The following is an 11,933-nucleotide window of genomic DNA, read 5'->3' on the forward strand; positions in this document are numbered from 1 at the left end:
GTTTCTCCCCTTCCCCTTCACCCCGTAGCGATTTCTCCCTGCCCCAAACCCAGAGGAGGGTCTCCCCCAGGCAGAGCTGGCCCAATCCTGCCCGGGTGCTGCTGAGGTTCCCGTTAGCCACGAGATGGCAAGAGGGGACCGGCAGCCCAGGGCCTGATCCGGCACCAGGGGGCTGGGGCGGGGGGTCTGATCCTGCACTGGGGGCTGGGCGGCGCCTGATCCTGCAGCCTGGGCAGGATGAGCCCCCCCCGGTGCTGAGGAAGAGAAGGCTGGAGAGCAGGCTGCTCCCCTTTGAGTGGAGTCAGGGCAGGTATCCATATACACGTATTAAAAAACCCCCACAGCTTTTTTCTGTGGGCGCTTTGCAAAGGGCAGCGTCACATTTATACCCGATCCGCGGTTGCAGCACCCTTACCGGGGTGTCCTTACGCTGCCTGGGAGGGGTGTTAGCAACCTGCCCCCCCCCGCGCTGCCGCTGCCAGCAGCTGGCCTCTGCGGAGCCCGGCCAAGGAAAATCAAGCAAATCCGGCGATTAACCCCTGCGGAGATCGGCCCGGGCGCGGCGAAGGGACGGTTTCATCCGGCAAACGCGGGTCTCCTCCGTCCTGCCGCGTCCCCCGACACGGAACACCCATTTCACCTGCAAAGCGGCTTCGAGCGGCTGGGGGGGGGGGTTCATCCCCCATCACGCGGGTGCCGCTGGAGGTGGGACCCCTGACCGCGTGCGGGGCAGCAACCGGCACATGGGGAGGCACAGGCGACGGTGCGGGGACTGCGCCTTGTCCCCCGGTGCGGGGGAGGCAGAGGGGCAGCGCTGCAGGATGGGGCAGCGTGTCCCCACCGTGACCCACCGTGTCCCCATGGTGTCCCCACCATGTCCCCACCGTGTCCCCGTGGTGTCCCCGTGGTGTCCCCACCGTGTCCCCACCGTGTCCCACCGTGTCCCCGTGGCAGGTGGGTGCAAATGCCGAGGACCAGCAGCGTGTGCCTGCACAACCCCGAGCCCCAGCTTTCGGTGCCAGGAGAGTCCTCGGGCCGAGGCAGGTCTCGCAGGAGGGTCCCCTGCCCCCCGTATTTATGGCGCCAAGCCCCCCCGAAATGCCACCGGTCCCTCCGGGGTGCTGCCGCCGGGGGGGGGGGGGAGCAGTGCTTGAAAAAGACAAGAAAAGGTCACAAGGCCAAGCCAAAGGCGGGGTTTGGGGGCGCAGGGCAGCGGGGAGAGGCCGGTGCTGGGCCGGGGGCTGCAGCTCCCCGGCTGGCGGGGGGAGCGGGGGGCAGCAGGGACCCAGCGGGGGGCCGCTCCTTAACTGCCACCCCGGGCTGGGCGCCGGGCTGAGCACCCGGGGGCTGCACCGCCCTGGGGCCGCGGCCGGTCCTCGTGGGCTGAACGGGCCCGAGGGGTCCCGGCGGCCCCACGGCAGCGCGGGGTGTCCCCGTCCGTGCGGGACCCTGCGGGACCCCCCGCCCCGCCCCGCTCCGGAGAGGCTCCGCATAGGCCCCGCCCACAGCCGCCTCAGCCCCGCCCACAGCAGCCCAGGCTCCACCCTTTGGCCGGCAGCTCATATAATCACCCAATCGCCGCCGGGAAAAGGCTTCCGAACCCGCCCTTTGTCCCGCCCCGCGAGCTGATTGGCGCCCGGCAGAGCCGGCCCGCACATGGGCGCGGGTCCGGGTGTCCGCGGGTTCGGGGCTCCGCTCGGCTCCGCTGCCCGCCCGGCTCCGCTGCCCGCCCGCCATGGCCCGGCGGAGCGCGCTCTCCATCCGCATCGTGGAGGGCAGGAACCTGCCCGCCAAGGACATGTGAGTGCCCCCGGGGGGGGCCGGGAGGGGTTTGGGGGGGGGCACCCCGGGACGGAGCCCCTCTGCCCCAGGAGTGCTGCGGGGTGTTCCCCCCAACAGGTCCCCGTGCTTTGGGGACACCCCCGCAGGGTGGGTTGGGGGTGTCCCCCCCAGCAGTGCCTGTGCTTTGGGGGTTCCCCTCAGGGTGGCTTTGAGATCCCCCCTTGCTTTGAGGGTTCCCCTCAGGGTGGCTTTGGGTGCCCCAGCAGTTCTCTTTGCTTTGGGGGCTCCCTCAGGGGATGCTCTGGTGTCCCCCTGCTTGGGGACACCCCCGGGATGGCTTTGAGGTTGCCTCCCAGGAGCACCCAGTTCTGTGGGGTGCCCCCAGCAGTGCCCCCACTCTGTGGGGCTCCCCCTCTGCTGCCATGGAGCAGGACTCCCCCCCCCGCCCCGCATCTGGCCCTGGAGCTGGGTCCTTTGCAGGGACCCCTGGTCAAGCAGCAGGCCCCCCAGGACAGCCGCCCCCCAAAAGGAGCAGAAAGGAGCAGGGAGCAGCCCCAGCGCTCTGGCCCCTGTCACCGCTCTGTTCCCAGCCCCGGCTCAGCTCTGCCCGGCTGCGGTCCGGGGGGCTCTGACGTGGCCCCTCGGGTTGGGCTTTCCCCCCTTGGCACCCCCCGCGGGCTGCCTGCGTGTCCCGGCCTTGTCCCCACGCGTTGATCCTGATGGGGTGGGACGTGGGGACGGCATCGGGCTGGCCCCCGCGCACAGAGGCAGCGGGAGGCTGTTGAGGAGCGCTCGGCACCAGGGCAGGGTCAGGGCTGCTGGAAAACCAGCAAAAATCCCTGCAGCCGTCATGGAAAAGGAGGATAAACAAGGAAAGAAACATGACTTTTTTTTTTTTTTTTCTTTTTTTAAATCCCGTGTGTCAGGGCCTGATTTTTAAATCCCTCGGTGTAACTCCCTGCTGGGAGCTCGAACCAGCGCGGCCAGGCTCTGTTTTTTAGGAAACTCTGGTTTTTTTAGGAGGGCACGTAGCAGAAAGCCGCTGTGCGATAATACCTTGAGCGGAGCTTTCCAGACCGGAGGCTTTGGGATGCGGCTTTGGGCAGGGAGAACGGCTGCCCCGGCGGGGAGGGAAACCCGAGCGCAGATCTGGCACGCTCGCCCACCACCGCCCGACCTTGGCCGTGTCTGGCCGCCGTCCCCCTCCCCTGCGGTGGGGGGTTATGGGCTCCAGCTCCTCTGCCCTGCCCTGGCACAGCCTTTGGGATCGCCGCTGGTTTCCCCGGGGTAAATCCCTCTGCAGGGTGTCAGCGCCGGCTTTGGGCGTGTTTACAGGTCAGACTCCGCTCGCAAGCACCCATGGGTGGCAGGGCACCCCCAAACCCCTGGGGGGGCTCCTCAGCTCCTGCAGGATTCAGCACAGGGAGTCGCAGGAGCAGGATTTGGGGGATGTTGCTGTGGTTTGTGACTCCCCTGGTGCCACACTGCTCCGAGGAGCCGTGCCACCGGCAGCCCCCTCCTCTCCCCCGGCAGCAGCGGGGTGATTTCCCTGGGGTTTAGCCCAGGCCACCGCTGTGCCCGTGGGTCTCCCCCCCCGAACAGAAGAGCTGCTGTTTGTTTTTGCCTTCCCAGCAAGCGCTCGCCCAGCGCGAGGCTTGGCACCGTACAGCCCCGAAACCATGAAACTGCCCATAAAGAGGCAGGAAACTTGCTCCCACTTTCACCCTCCGGCACGTCACTGCCTAACGCCGGGGCCAGAACCCGGGCAGACGGGAAGGGCCGCAGCAGCTCCGGCTGAGCCCTGGGTGGGCTCTGCTGCTGTCCCCCCCATTCCGGGACATGGTGGGAGCGTGAGCCCCCTCCCAGCTGAGTGCTGCAAACCCCTCCTCTGCATCTTCGTTGCAGGAACGCAAGGAAAGCGATCTGCTTTATTTTATTTTATTGCCCCCTACCCAAGGGCTGGGCAAAGCGGTGCTGCCGTCTACACCAGTGAATTTTTAATTGCAAAACTCAATGCCTCAGCCCGTGGTGCTGGCCGCGGGGAGCGCGCGTGCTTATTTCCTCCCCCCACAACTTATACTGTGCTCTCAATCTTTAAAGCTTCGGTCTTCGTTTCTTCTTTTCAAAGCCCAACCTTCCCCTTTCCTAGCTCCTTCCCCTGCGCCAAACCCCCAGCCTCGCCTGCCTGCGGCTGCCCGTGCCGGCGTGGTGGGGCCGGGCTGGGTGGCCGAAGGAAGCCGTGCTCTGCGTAGGCGTCAGCAGGATGCCCAACGCCTGCCGAGAGCCTGCAAGCCTTATAAATCTCTTCCCCTGACATCTCCCGGGCACTGGTTAGCGTCCAGGGATGGCGATGCTGCACAGATGATGTCATCCGGTGCGGTGCCGGGTTCCCCACCTGCCTTTGGAGCAGGGATTTATTCCCTGCTGATGCTGATCACGGGCTCCCCAGCAGCTTGGGCACCTCTGGAGCTGCTCTGCAGCCCGTGGAGCATGGATTTTGGCCGCCCTGTGTTTTAATCCCCAGAGCTAGCGATGCCCCAGCGCTGCAAGGATGGCGTCGCAGCACCCTGCATCCCAGGGGACGTGGAGCAGCCCGTGTGCTCGAAACGTCCCCGTGTTGGCGACAAGGTTTTCCTGCTGCTGGCATGGAGGCAGCTCCCATCCGAAGCCTGCCCCGCGTTGCTGGGCACGGCTCAGGCGGGCAGATGTTCCCTTTCTGCCTGCGTGCTCCCTGCCCGCTTGATGGTTTGCATAAAGGCAGGAAATGTCAGGAACGGGCTCTGGTTAATGGCGCTTCGCCCGCCGCTCTCGCTAAAACCTTCTCAGGAGGGCGGCTGGAGATGGGAGCAGGCAGGCAGAAAGCTGCTCTTAGCAACCCGCCCGCGCTGCCAGCACCACTCGTGGCCCGAAATGATTGGGGTGCCCCGGGATGGGGATGCACAGCCCAGAGAACCACCCCCACCCACCCCCCCGCAGCCGTGTTTTGCGGGGCAGGGAGCACCCCAAACCCTTTTAATCCCCCTAGCAGCTGGCGCTCAGCCTCCCTGCTTTTGGAAGGGAAATCGCTCCGTGCTTGGGGTCCCCAAACCCTCACCTACGTGCTCCCCCTCTGCCCGGGAGACTCGCGGCTGGCTGGCGAGCGCCGCCGGGACCGGCGTTAATGAGTAAACCGTGCTCGGAGTGGGCTGCTCCGTGCCAGCTGCCCACAGGACGGGAGCTACAACCTTCCACCCTCTTGGCCAGCACCCAGGTCACGCCGGCTCCTCTGCCTCCGGCCGGAGTCCCCACCCCTGCCTGCGACTGAGTCACCTTGTTTCTGGTGAACTGGGGCAATAAACTGTAAAACGGTGATTTATTTCTCTTTTTTGGCAGCGGTGCATGGGAGCGATGACTTGGGTCGTCCCCAGGGAGGAAGTAGGGTCAGAGCATCACGGTGGCTGCCGACAGCCCGTGGTCACCGTGGCATGCGCTGCCCGTCCTTCGCACCCTCTGTGTCGCTGCGGGTGTCCCCGGGGATGTCCCCATCCCTGCGGAGGTGTCGGGGCTCTGGGTGCGCCCCAGGGCTGGAGGAGGCTGCTGTGGCCCCACTCCTGGTGCGTGCAACGGGGCTGCGGGTGCCTGGAGCCGTTTTGGGGAAAGGGTGGGTTTTGTTTGTTCTTCGCCTTCCTATTTGGAAGAGGAAAGCCGCTTTCAGCTGCCAGCGGGATGCGGTGGCCGGACACAGTCAAGGATGCGTTTCCCCAGCTGGGAGTGAAGCCGGGGTCACCCCACGCCTGCAGCCATGGCCAAATCCACCCGCCGAAGCCTTTGGCTTCTTGGGGTGCTCCTGTACCCCTGCACCCCATAGCCCTGGGGCGTCCCTACGAGGTGGCACCTGTGAGGTCCCCCCTCCGTGGGGGGGCTGCCAGGGCTGATGGCTTTGGTCGCCCATGACCATGAGAGCCCCCCGGGGTTGGGGCGGGGGGCCAGGGCCGCAGCCGGCGGTGCTGATAGAGCCGTGCCGTGTCCTTCTAGCACGGGGAGCAGCGACCCGTACTGCATCGTGAAGATCGACAATGAGGCCATCATCAGGTGAGTGGCTCCGTGTCCCTGGCTGGTCCCCAAACCTGCTGCCGCACCCGGCTCCTGACGGGCGCCTCCAGCTACTCCGCTGCAGGCACAATATTATTAATTACTAGTACTGGTACTATTGTTATTATTCCCTGCTTTGGGCTGAGCCGCTCCTCCAGACGCAGGCTGCGATGGCCACAGCTCATTGCCCCCCCCACCCCCGCCTGTCTTGCCAGCCCAGAGCCACAGGACAGGGACAGGGACCCACCCCCTGCCCCAGCTGAGGGTTTGGAGCTGTGGGTGCTGCCCCCAGCCGTGGGTCACAGAAAGCTGAGAAGCTCACAGGGCTGGGGAAGTGGGGAGTGCCCCGGCGAGGGGAGCCCCGTCCCCCCGCCCCGTCACTGGTGCTGTCTACCCCGCAGGACTGCCACGGTGTGGAAGACGCTATCCCCGTTCTGGGGCGAGGAATACGAGGTGCACCTCCAGCCCACCTTTCACAGCATCTCCATCTACGTCATGGATGAGGATGCGCTCAGGTACAGGCGCATCAGCTGTGGGGCGGCGGGGCCTTGGCACAGGGACTTGGAGGTTGGTGGCTTTGGCTGCCTGCATGCTCAACCCCAGTGTAGACACCAGAGAATCCACAGCTGGCCGTGTGAAGTGAAGGGTGACACTGTTTCCTGAGGTTATTTTCCAGCTGGCAGCAAAGGGTGGCTGGTGTGCTCCAGACACGCCATGGTGGCCCCAGCCCAGGACACCCGGGCACATTTCCCCCCTCCCCCCGAAATGCGGCAGGGGCTGTCCTGCCTGGGGCCCGACGGAGCGGCCGCGCTCCGATCCCGCGTCATGTCCAGCTCCTGGCTTTTGTTTTCCAGCCGCGATGACGTTATCGGGAAGGTCTGCATCACCCGGGACATGCTGGCGGAGCACCCCAAGGGTAGGGGGATGGGTGGCCGGGAGGGTCCCAGCAGGGACCCATCTCCCACCCCTGTGACGAGCCGGTCCCGAGGACCCCCCCAGTGACGTCCCCCCCCCCATGAGGGTGCCCCCTTTTCCCACAGGCTACAGCGGCTGGGTGAGCCTCAGCGAGGTGGACCCCGACGAGGAGGTGCAGGGGGAGATCCACCTGCGGGTGGAGGTGCTGGGCAGCCGGCGGCTGCTGTGCTGCACCGTGCTGGAGGCCAGGTGAGGAGGGGGCACGGGGGCGGCAGGGGGATGCGTACGGTGAGTCCTGGCTGCTCCGTGACTCAGTTTCCCCACTGTATCAGGGTCTTCTCAGTTATCCTGCCTCGGGCGCAGAGCATCCTCCCCACCCCCCTGCAGCTGATGGGGTCCTGGGGCAGGGTCCACCTCGTCTGCTGGTGTTTAGGTCGCACATCTCGAGATGCTGGGGAACCGAGGAGGGGAGCGGGTGCCTGTAGGTATTTTGGGAAGGTGCTTGCAAATACCCCCACTTCTCGCCAGGGATTTGGCCAGGAAGGACCGGAACGGCGCCTCCGACCCCTTCGTCCGCTTGCGCTACAACGGGAAGGCACAGGAGAGCACCGTGAGTACGACTTCAGTTTATCATGATCCCCCAACCTGCCGGCGGTGCAGGTGAAATGATCCCACTGGGAAGCCTGGACCTCGGCCAGGAGCCGTCCCTGTCCCCCAGCATCCCCAGCTTGGTGTCCCCGGGGGGGTGTCGGATCCACCCGGCGAGGGGGGATGAAGCCGTCGCCTTTGCAGGTGGTCAAGAAATCCTGCTACCCCCGCTGGAATGAGACCTTTGAGTTTGAGCTGGCCGAGCCCGCCGGGGAGAAGCTGTGCGTGGAGGTGTGGGACTGGGACCTCGTCGGCAGGAATGATTTCCTGGGCAAGGTGAGCCCCCAAACCCCGTCACCGCTGCCGGGGGGTCCGCCTGGCTGCCCACCTAACCCCCTCCTGCCTTTCCCCTCGCAGGTGGTGTTCAGCGTCCAGGGGCTGGAGGCGGCCGGGCAGGAGGAAGGCTGGTTCAGGCTGCGGCCGGACAAGTCCAAGCCAAGGGAGGACGAGTGAGTATCAGCACGGGGGGGTTGGGGTGTGCCAGGGGTGCCCCCAGGGGCATCGGGGAGGGGGTTATTCCTGGGAAGCATCATCCCTTCGGAGGGGCAGCTCCTGGAAATGTCTGGGATGGGGGGCAAGTGCAGGGCAGCCCCACCTGCCTGCCCAGGCTTTCCCGGGCTGTGGGGCCACCTCCTGCTTGAAGTACTTCTCCACCCCCCCATCCATCCCTCCATCCGCCCACCCTGTGCTCCTGCAGGTGCCGAGGCAGCCTGGGCTCGCTGCAGCTGCAGGTGAGGCTGCGGGATGAGACGGTGCTGCCCTCCCACTGCTACCAGCCCCTGGTCCAGCTCCTGTGCCAGGAGGTGAAGTTGGGGTGCCAGGTGAGAGGTCCACGCAGAGCCCTGCCGGGGCACCCACCTTCCTCCGGCTCTCTGCCGGGGCATGCGTCTCCCTCGGGCCATCACGTCGCGGTTCCTCTCCCCACCAGGACGGCCAAGTGCACCTGGTCACCCTCCTGGATGAAACCACCACGGCTGAGTGCCGGCAGGAGGTCGCCATCAACTTGGTCAAACTCTTCCTGGGCCAAGGGCTGATCAAGGAGTTCCTGGACCTGCTCTTTGAGCTGGAGCTGGCCAAGCCCTGTAAGGCTGGAGTGGAGCTGGAGGCTTCCAGCCATCTCTTGGGGCTGCGAAACCTTCGGGACCTTGCTCGGTGATTTTTTTTTTTTTTTTTTTGAGTGACGGCTGAGGTTCAGCCTTCACGCTGTGCTCTGGGTGGGAGCCTGTTGGGTTCATCCCGAGCGACTCATGGGCTGAGGTTGGCTGAGGTTGGTGGAGGAGCAGGTGGTCTGAAGTTAGGAAATCCCCCTAACTCCCATGGAAATGGCCAGGGGTGGAGGTCACAGCCCCTGTAAATGCCCCCCCCCTCGACTGCAGCTGCCCTGTGGGTGACCTGTGGCCATCCCTCAGGCCACAGACCCTCTCCTGTTCTGCAGGCGAGCCCAACACTTTGTTCCGGAGCAACTCCCTGGCCTCAAAGTCGATGGAGTCCTTCCTCAAGGTGCCACACTACCCGAAACCTGCTCTTCCCAGGTCACCCTGCCTCTGGGCTGTCCCCACTGGGGCTGGTTCCTGGGGGAGCACTGGGAGGGCTGGTGGGGCTGGGAGGTTGGAGAAAATCCCCTGGGTGACCCTTCTTGAGGAGTCTGGGGGTGTTGGGTGCCAAACCTGTGGCTGTGCCCCCCCGTCACCATGCCCTGTATGGTCCCTTGGCAGGTGACAGGGATGCCGTACCTGCACGCTGTCCTGGGACCCACCATCACCCGCGTGTTCGAGGAGAAGAAGTATGTGGAGCTGGACCCCAGCAAGGTGGAGGTCAAAGATGCTGGGTAAGTGGCACAGGGGGTGGGGGGGTGGGGCTGGGCCTCACCGTGGGGCTGACGGTGCTGGTGCCCGCAGGTGCTCGGGGCTGCACCGGGTGCAGACGGAGGGCGAGGTGATCGAGCAGGGCTGCCAGCACCTCCAGTCCTACCTGGGCGAGCTGCTGGACGCCATCGTCAAGTCAGCCCCGGCGTGTCCCCCCGTTATCCGCGCTGCTTTCCAGCAGCTCTTCCGGCGCGTCGAGGAGCGTTTCCCCCAGCACCAGGTTGGGCTGAGGCAGGGGATGGACCGGGGGTCAGGGTGCACTGGGTCGATGGGATCCCCTCTTGGGCGTGGGGGCAGCCCCCCAGGGATGGGGCACAGGGGGACAGCGGGGCCATGCTGCACCCAAACAGCAGCTGTGGTGCTGGAAGCCAGCCCACGTGTCCCTGGCACATCAATGTGTGCGGTGCCCGGGAACGTCCCACGTCGGGACAGACCCTCACACGTCTCCCCTGGCCGCGGTCGGCCGCAGCACGCCAAGTTTGTGGCCGTCACCAGCTTCCTCTGCCTCCGCTTCTTCTCGCCGGCCATCATGACCCCCAAGCTCTTCCACCTGCGGGAGACGCACGCCGACGCACGCACCAGCCGCACGCTGCTGCTGCTGGCTAAGGTGGGACGGGGGGGGGACACACGGGGGTGGTGGTGTCACCCAGGTGGGGTTTTTGGGGTGCCTGGCTGCTTCCCACTGGGGAGGGCTGGTGACGTCACCGGTGACGCCGCCGTCCCCGGGGGTCTCCAGGCTGTCCAGATGGTGGGCAACATGGAGCCGGCAGCCGGGCGGGCCAAGGAGGCCTGGCTGGCCCCGCTGCTGCCCGCCCTGCAGCAGGGCATCACCCAGATGAAGGCCTTCATCACCCGGCTGGTGGGGATGGAGGAAGAGGAGGAGGAAGGTGAGGGGCGGCCGCCAGGCCCCCCCACCGCAGTGGTGAAGGAGGGGCCGCTCATTGTCCACAAGATGCGGGGCAAGGGGCCGCTGCTCGCCGCCGCCGCCAAGAAGCTCCACTTCTGCCTCACGGGGGAGGCCCTCAGCTTCGGCAAGAGCCCCGGCGCCGAGGTAGTGGGGTGCCGGGGGGGGGTGGGCGGTGAGGGCGGTGTCAGGGTGGGTGGCACTGCCCCCCTGTGTCATGTCCCACCCCCCATCAGCATAACGGCGCCATCGCCCTGGCCGACATCCTCGCTGCCGAGAAGGTGGAGGAGAAGAGCTTCGGGAGCGCCCACGTCATGCAGGTGGTCTACGTGGGCGCGGGCGGGCAGCAGGAGACAGCCTACCTCCAGTGCAAGGTGGGACGGGGACGGGGACACCCCCCAGCCTACCCCCCGAGGGGTGTCACAGCCCCCTCACTGTGCCCCCCGCAGTGCATCAACGAGCTGAACCAGTGGCTGTCGGCCCTGCGCAAGGTGTGCGTCAACAACCCCCACGTGCTCCGCGACTACCACCCCGGCGTCTTCCGTGGGGACAAGTGGAGCTGCTGCCACCAGCGGGAGAGGACAGGTACCGGGGAGGGCGCCTGGGCCCCCCGCGGGGGTGCTGGTGGGGTGTCCCTGTCCCCCGCCATCGTGAGCCCGCTGTCCCGCAGGGCTGGGGTGCGACCGGACGCGGCATGGCGTCACCCTGCAGGACTGGAGCGACCCCCTGGACCCCGCGGCAGAGGCGCAGCGCCTCTTCCACCACCTCCAGGGCCTGCGGGGGACCCTCAGGTGAGCACCCGCCCTGGGGCAGGGGGGGACCCCCCTGCACCCCCACCCCCTGCCAAGGGCCCGTCCCTCTCCTCCCCCTCTCCCCAGGGAGAAGTACTGGGAGCTGCTGCGGCCGGAGGGCGCCCAGAATGGCCCCCAGGGTGAAGGTAGGGTTGGGGGGGCGGGGGGGGATTTGGGAACCCTGTTGGGGATGCTGTGGCCGGGACGTGTCCCCGGGGTGGGGGGGGGCTGTGGTGGTTGTGGGGTGCCCCCTCCGGGGGGTGCAGGGTCTCACTGCCGCTCCTCTCCTCCGCAGGTGCCCCCCTGCCCGAGGGGCTGAGCCGGCTCTTCAGGGTGCTGGGGGAGCTGGAGGGCTGCCATCGCCGGGCACAGCCCCCCGCCCCCCCGGCCCCCGCCCTGCTGCAGCTGCAGACATGAGGGGCCCCGTGCCACCCACCGGGGGGGGTCGCGGTCCCCACACCTCGGGGCCAGCGGCGCTGGTAATAAAGGCACTTTGTACCCTGCGGCCCCATGCTGTCCTGTCCTGTCCTGTCTGGTGGGCGCAGGGACGGGCACGGGGGGGCTGGGACTGGTCAGAGCTCTGGGGGCGGCACTGGGGGTGCTGGTGGTGGTGACGTGGCTGATGGCCCTTGCTGGTGCCATTGCTGGTGGTTGCAGGGGCAGTGGTTCTGCTGGGGGCATCGCTGGTGTTGGTGCTCCTCGTGGCATCACTGATGACATCACCGGTGTCCCTGCTGGTGTCCTTTCTGGTGGCACCAATAGGGCACTGATGGTGGAACCACCAACGGTTTTGCTGCTGATCCCACCGACCACACGGTGTAACTGGTGTCACCGGTGACATCACTGATGGCCCTGCTTCTGGAGGCCGTGGTGGTGGTGTCACAGGTGGTTCTGCTGGGGACATCACTGGTGGCGCTGCATGGCATCACCGATGACCTCACTGCTGGTGCCCTTTCT

General features: G+C 66.6%; 1 protein-coding gene across 3 annotated transcripts; it reads left to right on the forward strand.

The window, feature by feature from the left end:
- Positions 1-1,649: 1,649 nt before the first annotated feature.
- LOC129215258 (ras GTPase-activating protein 4-like) lies at positions 1,650-11,485 on the forward strand. Of its 3 annotated transcripts, XM_054848056.1 has the most exons (20): positions 1,650-1,800; positions 5,797-5,853; positions 6,255-6,368; positions 6,708-6,769; positions 6,894-7,017; positions 7,297-7,378; positions 7,561-7,692; positions 7,774-7,865; positions 8,114-8,237; positions 8,345-8,498; positions 8,852-8,916; positions 9,132-9,244; positions 9,315-9,501; positions 9,751-9,888; positions 10,018-10,332; positions 10,422-10,559; positions 10,635-10,770; positions 10,856-10,976; positions 11,064-11,122; positions 11,272-11,485. In XM_054848056.1, the coding sequence occupies exons 1-20, from the start codon at positions 1,736-1,738 to the stop codon at positions 11,391-11,393; spliced, it is 2,400 nt and encodes a 799-aa protein (XP_054704031.1). In that variant the 5' UTR covers positions 1,650-1,735; the 3' UTR covers positions 11,394-11,485. The 3 variants fall into 3 exon arrangements, with proteins under 3 accessions (XP_054704031.1, XP_054704030.1, XP_054704032.1); XM_054848055.1 differs by having other exon boundaries at positions 9,751-10,332; XM_054848057.1 differs by lacking the exon at positions 6,255-6,368.
- The last annotated feature ends 448 nt before the right edge of the window (positions 11,486-11,933 follow it).

This window comes from Grus americana, chromosome 19 (genome assembly GCF_028858705.1).
Source record: "Grus americana isolate bGruAme1 chromosome 19, bGruAme1.mat, whole genome shotgun sequence".
Taxonomy (NCBI): Eukaryota; Metazoa; Chordata; class Aves; order Gruiformes; family Gruidae; genus Grus; species Grus americana.

What these genes read in the sequence shown, in the direction of transcription:
- LOC129215258 (XM_054848055.1), top strand. Translation starts at nt 1,736, where the DNA reads ATGGCCCGGCGGAGCGCGCTCTCCATCCGCATCGTGGAGGGCAGGAAC. An exon ending in CAGCCTACCTCCAGTGCAAG is followed by an intron (nt 10,560 to 10,634) that starts GTGGGACGGGGA and finishes TGCCCCCCGCAG; the next exon opens with TGCATCAACGAGCTGAACCA. An exon ending in GGCCTGCGGGGGACCCTCAG is followed by an intron (nt 10,977 to 11,063) that starts GTGAGCACCCGC and finishes CCCTCTCCCCAG; the next exon opens with GGAGAAGTACTGGGAGCTGC.